Raw genomic sequence first — 21,492 nt, 5'->3', positions numbered from 1 at the left:
CTATATAAATTTTAAAAAATTAAGTTTTATTTGTTTATATATTTTTAAAGTATACTATAGGCAAAGAGAGTGAGATTAAAGAATTATAAAACACATTAAAAATAAAAATATCAAGTAATTTAAAAATACCAAACATATTAAAAAAAAATTAAAGTGCAAAATATGTAAAGAAATATGCCAACGTTCATGATCGCATCCTTTACGCTTTGAGAATGGGTACATCATCGTTTGAATTTTTAAAACTATAGAAACCTCATGAAATGCAACTCTCTTTATTTTGCATATCCTTGAACATTTAGTATTTTGTAGTAACTTTTATTTTGGGGTATATAATACTTGAAAGACAAATGTTTTTTTATTATTTTATTATTTTTTATGTTTTGAAGTAATATTTATGTGACAATTCAATATGCATATACTAATTTAGTATTATGATTTCCATTTTTTAGGTCAAATTATGTTTTTCATTTTCATTATTTACTGATTTAAAATATATTTCTTTAATGGGTAACGGGTCTAATCATATTACCTGATAATATTAACGGATTGATTTCAGGTCGGGTCATATTACCCGTTTACATTAACGGATGTTACACGATACGACTTGTTAAGATATTAGGTATATCATGAAAATGATACAAACACAGAAAACACGACACAAATGTCAGGTCTATCATTTGGTGAAAAATTATGTTAATTAATGATCAAAATGACAAAATGACCCTCAATTTAATAAACAATAGGCCAAAATGATTTGACAAAAATTGAGGGCATTTTTGTCATTTTATCCTTATTTTATGAAAATTTTTAATGGAATGACCAAAATAATTAATTATGGACAAACTGATGGACCAATTCTATTGATTTCAAATCTCATGGACCAAAGTGAGGAGTTATGTAAATCTCAATGACTATTTTGACTAAAAAGCCATCTTTTTTTCCTAAAAAAAAAGTCTAGTTTAGATAATATCTATATATATATATATATATATATATATATATATATATATATATATATATATATTCGTGAAAGAAAGAGCCCTTGTTGTCCACGTGAAAATATAAGTTTAAAGGAAAAAAATAAGTTGCTGACTATCACTCTCTCTCTCTCCAGTCTCAAAAAAAAAACAGTATTTAGCATTACTTAAAAAATAAGTTGCAGAATCTCAACAAAACCTCTCAAACAACCAACCGCAAAACGATGGTCGCCGATGATAGCATCAACGTTGGAGGCTAGGGTTTTGGGGTGACTGTGTGCTTTCCATCTATGCAGTCTGCTAGGTTGTAGATGAGCTTAAGGGAGGGATAGTGGGACTAGGCTACGGAGGGAAATTTGCTTTAGATATGTATGGGATGCCTGATCCCCTAGTTCTACCTTGAAATACAAATCAAGGCAAGGGTTGTCCTACTTGCTAACAAGATGATAATCAGTTGTAGTAGAATACGCATCCAATGATGATAATCTTTAGACCCGGCAGTTTCTTACATGACACGAAAATAATGGGTTTCGGGTCAACATGATAACTAATCGGGTCATTATAATAGGTTCTTAACGGGTATACACACGGGTAACACGTGGGTAACCCGTTTTACCCATTAAGAAAAATAAATTATAATTTTAAAGTTTAATTACTAAAAAATTTATTATAAAATACAATAGCCATATTGTATATATTGGTATATTCTATATTAAATATATATTTTTGTATTATTATTCTATATAAGTTAAAAAAAATTAAGTTTTATTCATTTATTTATTTTTATTATGAGAGTTTCTTATTATCATTAATAAGATAAATTTTACTTAAAATGTTGTTGTCCAAAATTAAAATCAACTAGTATAGTATTAGTATAGGCAATAAGACATCCCTACAAGTATGAAAAATGTGAAAGAATATATAAACACTCGTGATTCATCATTCCTCCACGAGTAGACAATGGTTACACTTACATTATTATTTAGATTTTTAAAACCCTCCAAACCGTCATGAATAGTGTTTTTATTTGAGTGTAAAAGTAATAAAATTAATAATAATTATTGTAGAAGTGTAAGAAATGTAAAAAAATATATACAATTACTCGTAGTGATAAGCTTTACAACTTTCGTGAAGGGGTCAACTCCGAAATCCGACACTATAATCCATAAACCTTAAATTTGTATTTGACCGTCGATCGTCGTTTAAGCTTTATTCTTTATATTGAATTTCATTTTTAAAATTTTCTTTTTTGAAAACATGATCTTCTGGGGGATGTAGGAAGATGAACGGTTCAGATTTTTGATGTCACGTCTCAATTTTTATGGTAAATTGAAATATGAGTTGATGTTATACAATTTGTAGAAACTTTAGTTATAAACACCAAACAATATTTTCACTAACGGTAAAACTCTGAACATAATATCAACGATCCAAACCGTTCATATTCTTGTATCCTCTAATAGATCATGTTTTCAAAAAAGAAAATCTGAAAAAACAAAATTTGGTGAGAAAAATGAGCATAAATGTAAACAACAATCGACAGTTAAATTTTGATCTATGATTTATATGATTATAGTGGCACATTTCAAAGTTAAGCCCTTCACGAAAGTTGAAAAACTTGTCATTACAAGCGTTTATATATATTTTTCACACTTTTACATTAATTAAAAAAATTATTAAAGGCTTTACTTAAACAGTAGCCATAGGATAAATGAGAAGAGAGTGCTAATGTAGAAAGCCTCACTGAAAATATCATCAATATAACTCTTGAAGACAATATATCAAGTCAAAGTTCCAATATCATTTCCCATGGTGATTGATGAAAATTGAAAGAGTTTGATTGTAAGAAAATGTGCAAGGTTCCAAACCTTGAAACATTAACTCCCTTAATTTTGTAAATCTTTTGAACATTTGATATTTTGTAATGTTCTAATGTTTTTTTTTAATTTTTTTATTATGCTCTTATTTTGGGTATGTAAATATGTAATACTTGAAAGACAAATGCGTTTTTATGTTTTAAATGTGATAATATGGTATGTATATACTTATTTGGTATTATGTTTTTCATTTGATTATTTATTGGTTTAAAATATATTTTTCTTAACAGGTAACGAATTGAGTCATATTACTTGTTAATATTATCGGGTCGATTTTGAGTCGGATCATTTTACCTGTTTATTTTAACGGGTGTTACACGACATGACCCGTTAAGATATCGGGTATGACACGAAAACGACACGAACACGGAAAACACGACATGAATGTCAGGTCTAATAATCTTTGTGTAGGGTTTTTGAGATATGGAAAATTAGAAACAATAATTCTTGAAAAGTTTTTGTCTATTGTAAATTTCCACGCAACAAAGGTTCTCTCAATTTTCATAACAACTTTCATCATCTCTCACTTAACGTACGGCAAAGATTAGATGTAAGAACTAGACCTAGAAGGCTTGGAGTTGGAAAAAGGAAAATGGGGATTGGGAAGAATACATTACTTTGGAGTTTTTGACGATTCAAGTTTATTTTCAAGGTGTTTTCTATCCATGTTTTTAATAATATTTTTGTTTATTATGATTGTTCGTAACTAATTCTCTTTTGCTAGGGCAAAGCCCCGAGCCTTAACAAGAATATGTAGTGTCTTTTCAATTTGCTTATGATATTATGCATGCAGGTTTGAATATTAATCACCGATTGAAACTATCTAATTGTCTTAATGCTTAGCTACCATTAGGATGTTTAAAAAGAATAATTTGATGCAATTTTGATCTGAGGTCGGTCCCTGAAATTGACGAAAGCTTCTTGTGGTTAATATGTGTAAGTTCACTTAGGATGAATACCATATCTTAAGGGTTGTATGGTTTTTCAAAAGGTTTCAAAAAATTAATGAGTCATGCATGTTTAGATTTGATCTAAATACCATAGACGAATTGCATGTTTGATATACGCTCTATGTTGGGGGTCCAAGTAGGCATATATTAGGAAAACCTAACCTTCAAATATGCATGTGTAATTCATAAGTAATTGGAAGAATTACATATGATTGTTAAGGTGACCGCAGAACCCTAGGCTTTTACAATTTAATTTTTAAAAACCATTTTCTTTTAGTTTATTTTATTTTGTGACTTTATTTAATTATTTTCAATAAATTCGTTTTTATTATTTGAAATCACAAAATCACCTTTTTCCAAAACTTTGTTTTAAGTAATTAATTAAGATTTGATTTGACATAAATTATTCATTCAATCCATGTAGAGAACGACCTTGCTAGAGCTAATATACTATGATTACCTTGTACTCTTGGAAGTATTTAAAGTGTTTTATCCCTACTTTTGCAGGTGGTAAAAATCATATCAGTCACAACACATGGCGCTCAGACAATCAGAGTTAGGATGAGAGGATAGTCTGGAGAACCAGGTTATTTTGACCCGCTATATAGTCTGGATTGGAGTAGGCTGCTCTGATGAGCTACCTAGTTTGGATTGAAGCAAGTTACTCTGATGGCGTGACAAGTAGGATGCCATATGTGTTGCGAGTCATATATTAGTTAAAGTGTAAATAGTAGTCTGTTGTCCCACATTGACAAAATGCATATGTAATACCAATTGTAACTCCTGTATATACTCCACTTTGGAGATTAATGCATATAGAAGAAATTCTCAAATATTGTCATATATTTTTGTATTACCATGTTTAATTTAACTTGGCATCAAAGTAGTTCGCTCTTGGTGACGTGCGTGCTTTAATTTTGTGCCCACTTTTGTTGTGATTTCCTTCGTTAAAAAAAAAAAGAAAAGAAAAGAAGTGAATAGTGACGTGCTACAGTGTCACGAATTGTGCCGTGCTACAGTGTCGTGAATAATGATCAGCTACAGTGTTCTAGTAAATTGTCTTAATTCCGCTACGTATCTTTTGTGCCCTTATTGTTCGTGGCTTAGCTAAATGACTCAATATAATCATAGTGTTGTTATTCATCTCAAACTTACTAGTTGCTAAAGGTTATACTTAAACCTATAGGGTTGACTATCATGAGACTTTTGCTCTTGTTGCCAAACTTAATACTGTGCGTGTTCTTTTGTCCTTAGCAGTAAACCAGGATTGGCCTCTATTGTAGTTTGATGTTAAGAATCTTTACTTCATGGTGATCTCGAGGAGGAAGTTTATATGGATCTCCCACTTGGTATCGGAATAGCTCTTGAAAAAAGTGTTGTGTGTAGATTGCGAAAGGCTTTGTATGGTTTGAAACAATCTTCTAGAGTGTGGTTTGGGAGGTTTACAAGTTCAATGAAAAAGTTTGAGTATTTTCAGAGTCATTCAGATCGTACTTTGTTTCTAAAACGACAAAATGGTAAGCTAACTGCATTGATTATTTATGTTGATGACATGATAGTGATTAGTGATGATCAGAAAGAGATACAACGCCTTCAAAAGTACCTAGCTACTAAGTTTGAGATGAAAAAATTGAGTGAATTGAAGTATTTTCTTGGAATCGAGGTTGCACGATCCAAGCATGGTATTTTTCTGTCTCAATGAAAGTATGTTCTTGATTTATTAGCTGAAACAGGTATGTTAGATTGCAAACTTGCTAATACTTTGATTGAACAGAATCATTGTGTTAGATTGCAAACCTGCTAATACTCCGATTGAGTAGAATCATCGTTTGGCTTATTTCCAGATCAAGTTCCTACGCATAAGGAACAATATCAGAGGCTTGTGGGGAGATTAATTTATTTGTTTCACACTTGCTCTGACATTGCTTATACGGTTAATATGGTAAGTCAGTTTATGCACTTGCCTAATGAAGCTCATATGGATGCAGTAATCCATATTTTGATGTACTTGAAGATGGCTCTTGGCAAAAGCTTGGTTTTCTCCAAGAATGGTCATTTGAATGTCGAAGGGTACACAGATGCAAATTGGCCATGTTCTATCACTACCTGGCAATCTACGTCTAGATACTTTAATTTTATGGGTGGTAATCTAGTTACTTGGAGAAGCAAGAAACAAAAAGTGGTGGCTAGGTCAAGTGTTGAAGCTGAGTTTCGTGGTTCCTTATTCTTCAAAGTGTTTGCATTTTTTTTGTTGGTGATGTGACTATACTTGACGTTTTGAAGTTTCAAGTTGCTTAAGTACCCTCTGTTGAGGAGGGACCAAGTCATGCCGTAGTTCAAATGAGTGATGGATTTTTTTTGTGGCGCTTTTGATAATGATTTTGTTTTTGTTTTTGTTTTGTCGTACATAGTTTATGCTCTTGCAGGCCAGGAACGTTGAGTGTTGCCTTTTAAGCTCGTGCGAACAAGAAGCATTGAGCGTAGCCTTTTAAGCTCGTGCAAACAAAGAGCATTGCGTGTCGTCTTTTAAGCTCGTGCGAACAAAGAGCTTCGTGTTGTGTGTAGTTTAGGCTCATGCAGGCGAGAAGCATAGAGTGTCGTTTTTTAAACTCGTGCGAACAAGAAGTGTTGAGTGTCGCATTTTAAACTCGTGCAAACAAGGAGTGTCGAGTGTCGCCTTTTAAGCTCGTGCGAACAATGAGCATTGTGTCGTGTGTAGTTTAGGCTCATGCAGGCGAGGAGCATTACGCCGTGTGCAGTTTAGGCTCATGCAGGCAATGAGCTTTGTGCCGTGTGCAATTTAGGCTCGCCTATAAGCAATGAGCTTTATGCCGTGTGCAGTTTAGGCTCATGCAGGCGAGGAGCTTTGTTTGTTTGCTTTAGGGGTAGTAGTGCTTTAGGAATCTACCATTGATGAGATCGATCTTTAAGCCATATTCGCCATGATTAGGTAGGCGCCGTTGGTGTAGACCTTTTGTATTATGTAAGGTCCATCCCACTTTGATGTGAACTTGCTCTTTGTTTTATGAGTTATGATGATCGGCCTTCATAATGCCAAGACAAGATCTCCAGTTTGGAAAGACCTTGGGCAGACCTTCTTGTTGAATGCCCTAGATAACCGTGCTTGGTAGTATTCTATTCGAGCCTCCTTTCGTCAAGTGCTTCTAGCTCCTGAAATCGTAACTTTGCATTTTCCTCTTCAATCAAGCCTTCTTGTACATCCATCCTTAGTGAGGGGATTTGACTTTCGAGCGGTAGAACAACTTCCACGCCATATATGAAAGAATAAGACGTAGCTTGGGTAGGAATTTTATGTGTCGTCTTATATACCCAAAGTGCTTCGCTTATTCTTTCGTGTCAGTCTATCTTTGTTTGGCTAAATACTTTCTTTAGGAGGTTGCATAATGTTTTGTTAAATGCTTCTGCAAGACTGTTGGCCAGATCTTGATACATGGAAGACTGTACTGCTTGATTGCAGAGCTCATCCATGAGTCAGTTGGAGAACTGTTTTCTGTTGTCGGTGATGAAGTAGCGAGGCACACCATATCGGTGGATGATATGTTATTTGATGATACAAACAATAGTTTCCTTATGGACTTCCCTCAGTGGTACGACTTCAGCCCACTTGGAGAAGTAGTCAGTTGTAGCTAAGATGTAGACTTTTCCTGCAGATGATTTCGGTGTGATTGGTCACATAACGTCAAATCCTTATGCATCAAACAACCATGAAGCAACCGTAGGGTGTAATGGCTCAGGCGGTTGATGTATGAAGTTGGTGTGGAATTGGAAGACTTGGCATTTTTTGGAGTATTCCAGGCAATCCTTCACCATGCTTGGCCAGTAGTAACCCATTCTCTTGAGCTGAAAGTGTAGCTTTGGTCCAGACTGATGTGCTCCACATACACCTGAGTGTGCTTCTTCCATGGCTTGATTGGCTTCTTCCTCACTTAGGCATCTTAGAAGTATTCCTTCAAAAAGCATCGGTAGAGTGTTCCTTTGTAGTAGAGGAAGTGAGGTGCTCGTCGACATATTTCATAACAGTGTCTATGATCGTCCGAAAGCTTTCCATGCTTGAAGTAGTTGATCAACGGTTGTCTCTAATTTTCAGTGTCGATTAAAAGTACTGAGATGACATTTGTGTCATCTAGTAGCATTTCAGCGACGAGTGAGATTGCCCATCTTTTGCAAACTGGCACGTCTACAGCTTCATCTTATCCTAGCGCCATACTTGAGGCTAAGTTAGTGAAAGCATCCGCCATTTGATTTTTTTTTCTTAGCATATGTTCTAGCGTCATGGCCTTGAACTTTTGTAGTAGTTAAGTTGCTAACCGGAAGTATCGGACGAGATCATCTTTCTTCACTTCATATTCAGTCAAGAGTTGATTGATTATGAGCTTGGAGTCGCCATACACTTCTAGCGTTGATTATGAGCTTGGTACTTAGCACGTTGTTGGAGCATAGTTCGCTTAGTCGGAAGGAATAGGGTAGTACTTGTCTTTGTGGTGACATGAACACTACTCCTGCCCCCACTCCGTCTGCTCGTGCGAAGTCGTCAAAGAACATCGTCCATGTCTGAAAGATGTCGATGTAGAACACTTCCTAGTCAGGCAAGTCATATGAGATTTTCCAATCAGCAAGGATTGGATGATCAGCAAGGAAGTCTACTAGTGCTTGTCCATTGATGGCTATAGTTGGGACATAGATGATCTAATATGGATTGAGAAGCAACACCCATTTAGTTAGTCACCTAAAGGGTTGACAACGTCTAGAAAGGTTAGAGATGAAGCGTCTGATAAAGGCTAGCAACCCTTGTAGACTTTTCAGCTCATGTAAGTTTCTTGGCTCAGGCATGTTTTGAATGACCTTGATCTTTGACTGGTATATTTCAATGCCACGGTGCTTGATAATGAAGCTGAGAACTTCTTAGAAGTGACGCCAAATGCACACTTCAATGGGTTCACCTTGAGGTTGTAGTGCCGTAGTTTGTCGAACATCATTCGTAAATCCTTCAAGTGATCGGATCTCTTCTTAGTCTTGATAACTACGTCATTTACGTAACATTCTACGTTTTTGTGTAGCATGTCATTGATGATTTTTTGCACTATGCGTTAATATGTAGCCTTAGTGTTCTTCAAGCCAAAAGGCATTACCTTGTAGCAGTAGATACATTTTGGAGTGTGGAAGGCTGTTGGTTCCTCATCTTCGGGAGCTATGCGAATTTGGTTGTATCCAAAGAAGCCATCCATGAATGACAGTTCCTCGTGGCTAGTGGTTGTGTCTACGATGATTTTGATGATTGGTAAGGGAAAGTCGCCATTCAGGCAAACATCATTAAGGTCGCGAAAGTCTACGCAAACATGTATTTGTCCAGATTTCTTAAGGACAATGACGATGTTGGAGATCAATTTATGGGACGAGCTCGGATTGATAGCGTCTTTGAGTTTGCTTGATTGGTCATGTTCCGGGCTTGACTGCAAGATGATGCACGACGATGGTAGGTTAAGGTCGGGCATTTCTTTATAGGTCCAAACAAAGACGTCTTTGTACTTCAAGAACAGTTGATAGTACTTTTCGATCTCGTCTACACTTAGTGGTGCATTTACAAAGATAGGCTTCGATTCCTCGTTTGTGCCTAAGTTAAGCTTTTTGAGATCATCAATCGTGGCTTGCCCCCCATCCTCGAGTTGTGGTAGAGCAGCAGTCACGTCCTCCTTGGGGATTTCGTCTTCTTTGTCTTCTTGGATTATAATATGGAAAACGTCTTGAACCTCATCTTCAGTGTTGTTTCCTTGGGCTTGTTAGCGTGAAGATTGGCTTGTGTAAACGATGGTGCGCTACTTTACCTTCAGTTCCCTTTTGTGTTGACTTCCAAGGTTGCTTGCCACATCATCTTTAAAGGAATCGAGCTTCAAATGTTATCTTTTTTTTTGCTAGACCATTGAGCTTTTCTTCCTTGCGCGTTGTCTTCCTCTTTCTAGAAGGCTTCTTGGTTTCTTCAAGTCTTTCCAAGGCCGATCGTCGTAGAAGAGGGCTAGCTGTGTTGCTTTGTTTCTTGGGTTTTGACAACCTTTCAAAAACAGAGCTTTGGGGCGTTGACGTGTTAAGCTTTTTGTAGACGGAGGTTCGGTTTTGACCACCAATGCGATCAAGTGCCGAAATTCTGGGTTTTGAGCGGTTCAGCCTATCAAATATTAATGTTCAAATGGCGGGTTTAGGCTCATCTTCACTTTATTCAACACTCACGCTAATGTGTTAAGTGCTAACGTTTTTCTTTTTTCTTGAAATCTTCACGGGCGTATTTTATGTGAAGCCAAGTCCAGCTTTGTTGTTGTCAACTTCGTAACCATGCCCCTTTCAACCTCTTTTGAGTCTCGGTGAGGTCACATTCTTTGTTGTTTATGGTGTTTGAAACCTTATTTCTAAATTTTGAAGGGAAGGAAAAATCGTACCCAGCCTTTGACATGAGTTTGTAGGCGTTTGGGTCGAATCCTTCTTCGGTCATTTTGGTTGGAACAGAGCTTGGTTCCACCCCCTTGGCAAGGGTTTTACCAAACCTTGTGATGGTTTTGAAACTTTAGCATTGCCTAGTTGTGTTAGAGGTAAAATTGCATTTGTCTTGAGTAGCTTTACATTGTCCTTATGCAACTGTGTGTCAGTTTTGCTTGTTCCATTTTCGAACGGGGATTGCCCATTCTTTCTTCTCAACATCGGGATGTATTGAAAGACCGGTGTGTTTGGTCCTTTTGAGGGCGTCACATTCCCTTTGGTTATTGTGGGTTTGCCAAGCTCATCATCGTCTTTGTTTGAAGATGGCTCGTCTTCCCATTCTTGCTTCTTGGGCATGGCTTCCCACTCATGGTTCTTAGGTGCAGCTTTGCCTATGGATTTGATTTATTTTGGAAATGCTTCGGGCACCAAGTTTTCATCCATGTAGAACTTGGCAAACACGAAGTGTGATTCGGCTTCGGTGAATGGCTTAGTGTAGCCTTGTATCACTTTTACTCATTCTTGGTAGAATTTTAAGAATTAATGAAGAGTGGAGGGTAATACTCCATTCTCGTGGATCCAAGACCTTCCTAAGAGCAAGCTGTAGGAAGTTCTTGCATTAATCACATGGAATAGCGTGCTTGATTTGAGTTCGCCAATGGTCATCTCCACTCAGATCATGCCCATTGCTCTTTGTCCTCCTTGATTAAAACCTTGAAATAGAAGGCGACTTCAGGATAGTTTATCCACCTTGATGCCGATTGTAGTCATTGCTAACTTTGGCATGATGTTTATAGCCGATCCATCATCCACAAGCATGCGATTGACTTTGTGCTCCACCACGTACCCAGAGATGAAGAAAAGACGGTTGTGAGGCTTTAATCCCAGCAACAAGTCTTCGTTAGTGAAGTTGATTGCGTCATAGGTGGCACAACACGTGACATACTCATGTGGCTGAAGTTTTAAGCCTTCGTCCTTGTTTTCTTGGGACTCACCAAGATCGCTACTGGTTCTTTTTGCATCTCCTTGGGCAATAGTCTTGTTTCCTTGATCCTAAAGTATGTTGGCAGACCTTTTTTGGGTGTGAGGGTCTTCTCTTCCTCGATGGCAATAGCTTTGCCTTTTGAAGGCTCTTTTGTCCATACTTCAACCATGTGACAAGTAACGGTAGTGCACTGGTGAAAGAAGTCATTTGGGAAGTACTTGTGCAAGGAGACGGGAATGCATGGCTCTTGCTTCATAGGTTCCCCAACGTACGTTGGGTTAGCAGCTCTTACGTTTCTTTTGGGCTTCCTACTGTTGTGGCGGCTGTGTTTTCTCCCTTATTCCACCTTTAGCCTTGTGGCTTATGGTCTTAGCTTCCTTGTCCTTTGGTAGGTCATTAATGTCCATCATTCTTCATCATCTGTAGGCCCATTTTGGTCGCATGTCCCCAGTGATGGTTGTACGGAAGGTGCCGTGTGGCTTGAACATGGACGGGAGTGGTCATACATCACTTAGAGAGGCACAGGAACGAAGTATCCAAACAGAATCGTGGTAGTGTGTGTTGCGACCGTGTTTTCCAGGTCGAGTTCAATTTACCCTTATTGTGCTAGCTTTATGATGAGCTCTTTGAGGACGAAGCACTTTCTAACAGGATGACTCAAGATATAATGATATTTGTAGTACCTAGGATTATTAACGCAGCTCATTTCTTCGGGATGCTTGCATTCAGGTAACTCAATTACCTTTTTTTTCTAGCAAGTCTCCTAGCATTACAGCCACGTTAGAGTCAAGAAAAGGGTACGTCTTCTGCTCTAGTTCTCTTAAGATGTTTTTGTATCTATCTTGGGTGCGAGAAGGCTCACCTTTCATCTCATTTATTTTACTTTTGGAGAAGATCTTGATAGGCGTGATGGAGGTCTTGATGGGGGTAGTATGGATCGCAAAAGCTTTATTGGCGAGCTTTTTCCTAGTCTTGTCTACCTTTAGAGCGAACACCTTATCCTTTTTGAAGTCGGTGATCGGCTTTTTCTTCCTATGATCAACAATACTCAACTCCATGTCATGGCATCAAGTTGCCAATTCTTCAAAGGTTCTTGGTTTTATGCCTTAGAGGATGTAATGTAGCCCCCAATGCATGCCTTGAACGCACATCTCAATGGCGGAGGTTTTAGAAAGTCGATCTTTGCAATCCAGACTTAATGAACGCCATCTATTGATGTAGTCGACGACATGTTTATCCTTCCACTGCTTCGTACTTGTCAGCTCCAACATGCTTACTGTGCGGCGAATGCTGTAGAAGTGGTTGAGGAATTCCCTTTCAAGGTTGGTGTACTAGTCAAAGACATTACCTCTTAGCGAGCGCACGAACTGCTTGATGAGGTAGTTTACATTCGTCTCAGCATTGTTGCAGGTTTCAATGAAATGGGCAATATGTTGTTTAAGATTGCCTTTTCCATCGAATTGCATGAATTTGGGTGGCTAATAACCCTTTGGCATCATCAAGGTTTCAATCTTTTTAGAGTATGCCTTTAAGTATAGCACGGAATCATGCAAACTTCCTTCATATTGCGCCTTGATCGTGCTTGTGATCATCTCTTGCAGCTTTTAGATAGAGAGATATCACATGAGTGTCGCAGCTCAATCCACTTCTAACTTCTTCTCAACTTTCAGAAGCTCTTCATTTTTGTCAATTTCCTCCTTTGGTGGATCAACCTTCGAGTCATCTTTCTCGTCATGCTGCACCTCCAGACGATTGACGAATGTAGCAATCTACAAGTCTTTTTCCTCCACGGTCCTTGTCAGCCTTGCGATTGCTTCATTCATTTGTACCAGCTACTATTCGATTGAAATCGCACCAGTAATCATGACTTGCATGGCTAAGGGATACGAGTTGCTGCTTGAGTTAGCATCGAAAGTCAACGACTCGGAGTACCTTATCGAGCTTTTTTTCCTTAGTGCCCTTAGCGAGGCCAGGGTGATCACAGGCTTGTGCCTCGGGTGCTCTTACTTCTCCGACAGAGTTGATGTAGGGGTGGAAGGCATGGTAGAGCGAGCTCTTGCCTTGCTTCGAGTTGTGATGCCCAAAGTGCCACCACTTGCAGCTTTGAATGTAGAAATTGTCGACCCTTTTGTGTGTCTTGGGACATTGTATTTATAGACTTCTCAAAGCCATGCCTTTGGATGGATTTGGCCTTAATTTGTGTATTGATTTGTCCATGGGAGGCATGTTTTATGTCTTAATTTTAGCCACTTTCCATTGCTTGGCCGAAATCTATAGGGTTTGTTGCCTATTTTGCAAGTAATCTTCAATTTTTGCTTGTTTTGTGAAGATGCTTTAGCTTTCTTTTCGGTTTAGGAGCAATTTGGACCCGTTGCCGATTTTAAGGGATATTTCCCCATTTTGCCGAATTTTGGGGAAGTTTTGAGCTTCCTTTGCTTGATTCGTGCCACATGTTGTCCATTTGTGATGAGTCATATGCCACGTGGAGCTTTGTGATGCATCATTTGTATGCAACGAAATTTACATATCTACAAAAAGATCTAACTCTAGCAGACTCATTTGCTCTGGCAGATAAGCATGCACTTTGGTACTACGCTCGACTAGCAGACAAGGTACTCGAACAGCCTTGAAAAGAATCGACAGTAGCTCAAAAGAATGAGGACGAGAATCAACACAAGAACAAAAGCAAGCAGAGGCCAAGCGCAAGGACCTCGAATTCAACGGATCAAGACATTACACTTCAGCTACTTCAGCTCTCATTAGTGCAGTCAACCTACTTTAGCTCTCATTAACTTATAAGATGGGCCTGTAAAACACAATCATACACTGAGTGGAGATACTCACTGGATTCAACGAACACAACTCGACTGCCATCGGTAACATTACACTTGATGTGAGAACACCGCCAATTGTCTCAAAACAGATGTTCATAATAGTAAGCAATCCATCTCCCTACAATGAGATTCTAGGGTGACCTTGGCTGACAAAGATGGATGTCGTAACCTCCATCAAGTATCAAAAAATCCAATTTTGTAGATGTACTGTGCAAGTACTGAAGGAGTAAAAAAGGAAGACCTTTACCTCCGTAGAGGCTACCAAGGTCTAAGGGGACGATGAAGCTACCAAATAGCAATTACATTAGGTGGATCATGAAGATGGTGTCTAAATCAACGCGATAGTAGACGAGATGTGATGGAAACTCGAAGAGGATGCCGAACACATTACTTTTTATCCCTAATAGCTGGAGAAGACTACTAGAATCGGCTCACGTCTGAGCCTGAAGGAAAAAGAGGAACTCACAACTTTCCTTAGGTAAAATCGTGACATCTTTGCATGGTCACCTTCCGACATGGCCAACATTGACCCCAAGATAGCTTGTCACAAGTTGCACGTCGATCCCGTTGCCAAACTAGTAATCCAAAAGAGAAGACATTTCTCACTTGAACGAGTGGCGATCATTAAAGTAGAAATCGACAAGCTACTGGAGGTCAGGTTCATAGAAAAGGTAGCACATTCAGCATAGCTTGCCAACGTCGTGCAAGTGAAGAAGAAAAAGATGGGCAAATGAAGAGTTTGCGTGGACTACATTGACCTTAACAAAGCATGCCAGAATGATCCTTATCCAATTCCCTGAATTAATTTATTAGTAGATTCAACTTCCAGGAACCAGTTGCTCAGTTTCTTGGACGCATATTCCGACTACAACCAAATAGCCATGCCGGTCACTCCCCTATAAATAGCCTTATTATCGCACTAAAAAGCTAAGTCGTTTGCTTCCCACAAACTCCTAAACACTTTATTTTCAGAATTCTAACTTTGGCATCAGAGATTCTTCGGCCAAAGGCCCCCCCCCAATTCATCGTGTGCACATGAGGCTTTTGGCCTTAATCTTAGGTGATATTATTTTGCAGGTGCATTTTTGTCAAAAGAGAAGACGGCGAAAATTTGCATCCACACATATCATGGAGATTCATCTCTCCTACACGCCCCGCCAGAGGCTTAGTCGTTAAGGATGTAGTCTAAAGTAGCACACATCACATCTTCTTTTTTAAAACCACACCCGTGATTTGAATTTTTTTTTCCCAAAGATATGTCAGCAGTCCATCATGAATTCACCCCCCACCACAAACAATCCCTATTAACCCCTTTCTCGTGTTCATGGATGATTTCAATGTTTATTGCAACCATCCACAGTTGTGCGAAAAATTGGTTCCATTACCTCAGCTGGACAAGTGCTTCACCACCGTATTCTAGTGAATCTCAGTAACGATGCCCATATTCAGATCATCCACGTAGAAGAAGATGATCTCAAAGGTTGCCATACTTGCTAACAAGATGATGGTCACTTGTAGTAGAATAAGGAGCCATGGATGATATTCTTGCGGTAGGGTTTTTGAGATATGAAAAATTAGGAGCAATAATTTTTTAGACTTTTTTTGTTTTCTGCAAATTTCTCCAGAACTGAAGACAGGATTTTTCCAATTTTTCATAGCAACTTACATCATCTTTCACTTCACGTACAACACTATTATATAGAACTAGATTTATAGGCTTGAGGTTGGAAAAAGGCAAAGGGGGCTTGGGCATAAGATGCATCCGATTCACAATCAATTGATCAAAGGTGGTTTGATTTAAAACGAGCTCATAGTAGAAGTGGGTAAAACCAACCCATTTTCAAATTGTTGGATTTTTAGGGCTTTTGTTGATGCAAAGACCTAATTACCTCTCTAAGTTAAATTGCATTAGAATATATGAAAATTTGTTATAATATAAAAAAAAATTGACATTAACTTTCCTTTCTATGGGAGATTTTTTAGAGTGTCCAGAACACGGGGTGATACATCATGTGTCACTATACAAGCAGTGAGATACTTCTGTTGAAAAATTGTACACAACGTGTCACTATACAAGCCAGATACTTCTGTTAAAAATTTAACAACTTCAAATATAAATCTTCTCTCTACTTAGATAATAACATATAGTGTATCACTCGTGTACAGGGCACAATGAAAAATTTCTCTATTTTCATGATTGTTTATAATTCGGTTGAGACAACAATAAACCCAAGGCCACCGACTTCTAGGCTTGTGAAGTCATGTCTTAAGTGAAATTCCTCCACTTGCCTTCTGTAGGATCATCATTCTTGCACATACCTCTTTTAAAAAAAAAATCTCACACACATAATTAGTTCGTGTTGATGTATGCGATGAATGTAATGACGCTAATTCTGTACACAATGAATACTTTGTGACGAACTTCTGACTCTAAAAAAAAAATGTTAGGCCACCAATGTATAGGTCATGATTCATGGGGCAACCGTTGCTAGTTTGGAACTGTCATACTTATTTTATTAAGAAAACTAATGAAAATGACTTGAAAATTTTGGGTTTTAACTATAAGGATAAAATAAAGGAGGTACAGTGAATAATATATGTTCGGGCGAAGATTTCTCCGGATAGGGCTTATTGGCTCTCAGCATAGTGCGCCCCAAGTTACTCGGACTTCTTGTTATCAAATGATTGTCGTGGATGGGTTAAGTCCACTTTAAGTTCTTTTTCTTGCCTTGAGAACAAGGACTTTCAGTTTATAGTCTTGTATATTCGAATGAGGGGAGTCCAGATCCCTTAAGTCATTTGTTTGGTTCTTGATTGGTTTTAGATGAAGGCGTATCCATTAAGGTGACCAGATTCAGACACAAATGACTCTTAAAGTAGGAAAACAGATGGATATAACTTGAATACATGTTGGAGAATACATTAAGCAGTAGATTTATTAACTTGTAAAACAAACAAAGAGCTTTGAGCAAGATTTCACCTTGTCGAGCAATGTTAAACTTCTTGCAATCACTTCTCTTTTGAGTTTATAGGGTTTATCTGCTAAAAAAGAGATGGATGGTAAACAAGTTTACACAAGGGAATCGATACTACGCCACTAGGGGTGATAGCAGAGCTTCTAAACTAGACAAAATATGACTTTTGTAGGGAATGATCTTGAAAGGGACTGAGATCTGGGCTGATAACAACTTTTAGATGCAAATCTGGCTTGAGAGCAGAGTTTGTATGTTTGTTTGTTTGATTGGTTGAGTGTCCTTGTCTCTGAAGCGTCTTCCTCCTTTTATAGGCCGATTAGCCTGACTGCAGTGACTTTGCTCTTGCCCAAAAGCACTTGGAGGGTAGTGAGTCATCAACTTTTTACTTGTATTGTCACTGAAAAGTGTTTTTTGGTTGATTGTGAGTTAGTCCCCATCACTTGACATTTAAATCATAGGCACATGACATATGCATTAATGGAAAGGTGCCTATTTGTCTTTGGGCTTGATACCGGACTTCGGGCAAGTCTTCTTTTAATTTGGCATCTTTGGGCTCCCAAACACTTGTAGCCCAAGGTTCAAATATTAACCCAAACAGTACCAGGATAGATTTTTAGTGTAAAAATGTGATTTTTCATTAAAATGAACAATACCGAATTTTTTTTTGTTAAAGTTCCCTATTTTAATTGGTTGATATATTTAATTGTAGTAATGATGATTAATTAAAAACCCCGCATGTATTGAGGGAGAGATACTTTATATAAAGTATTGTCTGGCTTCCAAATTGACGGGAACATTGTCCTAGGCCTGGCAAACGGGTCGTGTCTGTCGTGTTCGTATCATTTTCGTGTAACACATGTTATCTTAACGGGTCGTCACACCTGTTATCTTAACAGGTCCTTAACAGGTCGGGTCACTTTACCCAACGGGTAAAGTGACCCGACCCGTTATGACCTGTTATGACCCGTTAAGAAAAACATATTTTTTTCTTAAATTTGCACATACCACACTTTGCCACATAAATATTACTTCAAAACATTAAAACACATAATTTAATATATATATATATATATATATATATATATATATATATATATATATAATTATTTTAGTTTTTAGGGGTATACAATTGTTAAATTAATATATATAATTATTATAGTTTATTCATACTTTTATTAAGTATAACATAAGATTTTGTGGTATCCACTAGTGTAATTTTTTAAATTGAAGATCGAATTCATTTATTGTATTCATATAGGGTCAAAGAGTGTAGCTGTAAAAAATTATCAAAATCGGAGTTAAAATAACCATTAAATCGTGATTTTTCGTTTTATAACCGTCGAAAAGTTTTGTTCGATTACTTAATCTCTAAATGTTTGTTTTTTGCAATTTTTGGCGTATGCGATCTCGAAGTATATACAAACATGTTTGACAGTTGGATCGTTAGAACTAGTTTCGTAGAATGCGTATTCTATCAAAACAATAGATTCACTGACACTTAAGAGTTTATTCATACTTTCATTAAGTATAACATAAGATTTTGTGGTATCCACTAGTGTAAATATTTTAAATTGAAGATCAAATTTATTCATTGTATTCATATAAGGTCAAGGAGTGTAGCTGTAAAAAATCATCAAAATCGGAGTTAAAATAACCGTTAAATCGTGATTTTTTGTTTTATAACCATTGAAAAGTTTTGTTTGGTTACTTAATCTCTAAATGTTTGTTTTTTGCAATTTTTGGCATATGAGATCTCAAAGCATATACAAACATGTTTGACGATTGGATCGTTGAAACTAATTTCATAGAATGCGTATCCCATCAAAACAATAGATTCACTAACACTTAAGATTTTATTTATACTTTCATTAAGTATAACATAAGATTTTGTGGTATCCACTAGTGTAAATATTTTAAATTGAAGATCGAATTCATTCATTGTATTCATATAGGGTCAAGGAGTGTAGCTGTAAAAAATCATAAAAATTGGAGTTAAAATAACAGTTAAATCGTGATTTTTCGTTTTATAACCGTCGAAAAGTTTTGTTCGGTTACTTGATCTGAATGTTTTTTTTTTGTGATTTTTTAATGATGCAATCTCGAAGCATATACAAACAAGTTTGACGGTTGGATCGTTGAAATTAGTTTCGTATAATTCGTATCTCATCAAGTTCAATGGTATATATATATATATATAGTTTTTTGCGATTTTTAATGATGCGATCTCGAAGCATATACAAACAAGTTTGACGGTTGGATCGTTGAAATTAGTTTCGTATAATTTGTATCTCATCAAGTTCAATGGTATATATATATATATATATTTGTTAAGTAGATTTAAATCTATATATTTTGTACGTATAATTATTATAGTTTTTTAGGGGTATAAAATTTAATTTAAAATTATATATATATATATATATAATTATTATAGTTAATATTTTGGGGGTATCATTATATACAAACAAGTTTAACGGTTGGATCGTTGAAATTAGTTTCGTATAATTCGTATCTCATCAAGTTCAACGGTGTGTGTGTGTATATATATATATTTGTTAAGTAGATTTAAATCTATATATTTTGTACGTATAATTATTATAATTTTTTAGGGGTATAAAATTTAATTTAAAAATATATATATATATATAATTATTATAGTTAATATTTTGGGGGTATAATTATTATAGTTAATTTAATATATATATATATATAAATATAATTATATTATTTTTTAGGGTTACAAAATTATTAAATTAATATTCTGCTTATCGTGTATCGTGTTACCCACATGTATACCCGAATCAATCCGTTATCTTAACAGATGCTTATCGGGTTACCCGATTCGTTATCGTGTCGACCCGAACACCTGTTAATTTCGTGTCGTGTCGTGTCGGGTTATCGGGTCGTGTCAAGAATTACCAGGCCTACATTGTCCTCTCTCACAACATATATATTTGATTTAACTTTTTAAGAAAGATGAAGTTTGATGGGACATTATGACCTCCCTTACAACATATTTGATTAAAATTAATTAATAATATTAAGAATTGTTCAATTATTTATAAGCATACATAATAAGGTCTCTTATATTTCTGATGTGATTGATACTCTTAACACGCCTTCTCATGTTGCGTGGCAATTTTTCAAGCTTAGCATTTTCACAATACAAATCGCATGGCTTGGAGCATATGTTGTTGTTGGACTTCACATGTGGAGCAACTTACGTTAATACCACGAAGAAAGTTGATATTCTATGATAAAATAAATTGAGAATATAAAAAGTAACTCAATTACTTATAAGTACATGCAAAGTCTCTAATTTTTCCGATATGAGATAAAATAATCTCAACAATTCATTGTCATGCTCGTCATCCTCAGGTCGGTCACTTTATTTTAGTAAAAAAACTGCATCACATGCACCCTTACGTAATGCTTATCGTATGTATCAGGCTACTGAAAAATGGAGTTTTATAGAGGAAAAAGACAATGAAGGCCATGTACATTATCATTGTACTGATTCAGCATCTAAATGATAACTTTCTTTTAGTTGTTTACATTATTTTTCATAGGGTAGTTCTCTGTTCTTTTCGATATTTTGCTGGAAACGATTGCTTCTATTGGCTCTGGTGCTTGCCGAAATGTTGGTTAGAGTGTTTACGTCGTTGACGACCATGCATGTTTATATTTTAGTACTCTGATTTGGAAGTTTTCGTCTTTCTCTTATTTTTGTTTTTGAGTAAACTGTCGGTTTACCCTCTGAACTTTCACCTCACTTTCGATTTCCCCCTGAACTTTTCCATTGAAAAATTAAGGACTCAAACTAATTTTTTTAGCCAATTTGCCCCCTACCGTTAGTTTTTCATATATTCCATCCATATTTCCGTTAAGTGAGACCATGTGCACAACATGTGAGGGTAGTTAAGTTATTTCACTCTTAAAAATGATTAAAAAACTGAAAATAATAAAAAAAGCAAAACTTTCCCTCTATTTTTTCCCGCTAATTCCTATCCTCGATTTTATTTTTCCCTCTCATTCCTATGCATGAGAAATGACATATGGTGTTATTGTCTACCATTTTTATTTTCTCTAACAAATTAATAATTTGACAAATGCTAATGGTGCTATTGTCTCCAAAGCAGTGCATTAATATAAGAAACCCTAGTCTTTTTTATGGACATGTTTCTTATATTAATGCACTGCTTTTGAGACAATAATACCATGACCATTTGTCAAATTATTAATTTGTTAGAGAAAATAAAAATGGTAGTACATGCTTCAAAAAAAAGATTAACTTAGCTACTTATGAAGACAATAACACCATATGTTATTTCTCATGCATAGGAATGAGAGGGAAAATTAAAATTGAGGATAGGAATTAGCAGGAAAAAATAGAGGGAAAATTATTATT

The 21,492-nt window shown here is 36.4% G+C and overlaps 1 protein-coding gene across 1 annotated transcript; it reads right to left on the bottom strand.

The window, feature by feature from the left end:
• Positions 1 to 8,403: 8,403 nt before the first annotated feature.
• On the bottom strand, positions 8,404 to 12,333 carry LOC126598993 (uncharacterized). Its single transcript, XM_050265385.1, has 3 exons — positions 12,138 to 12,333; positions 8,955 to 9,541; positions 8,404 to 8,511 (listed from the first exon to the last, which is right to left on the bottom strand). The coding sequence occupies exons 1-3, from the start codon at positions 12,331 to 12,333 to the stop codon at positions 8,404 to 8,406; spliced, it is 891 nt and encodes a 296-aa protein (XP_050121342.1).
• Between the last annotated feature and the right edge of the window lie 9,159 nt (positions 12,334 to 21,492).

Source organism: Malus sylvestris, chromosome 14 (genome assembly GCF_916048215.2).
Source record: "Malus sylvestris chromosome 14, drMalSylv7.2, whole genome shotgun sequence".
Taxonomy (NCBI): domain Eukaryota; kingdom Viridiplantae; phylum Streptophyta; class Magnoliopsida; order Rosales; family Rosaceae; genus Malus; species Malus sylvestris.
This window is presented reverse-complemented; position numbering and strand designations above follow the sequence as displayed.

Coding starts and splice junctions, on each gene's coding strand:
- LOC126598993 (XM_050265385.1), bottom strand. CDS start 12,333: ATGGAGTTGAGTATTGTTGATCATAGGAAGAAAAAGCCGATCACCGAC. Junction 9,542..12,137: donor TAAAATAAATGAGATGAAAG/GTGAGCCTTCTC, acceptor TTATAATCCAAG/AAGACAAAGAAGACGAAATC. Junction 8,512..8,954: donor AATGTATCTACTGCTACAAG/GTAATGCCTTTT, acceptor AATCCATATTAG/ATCATCTATGTCCCAACTAT.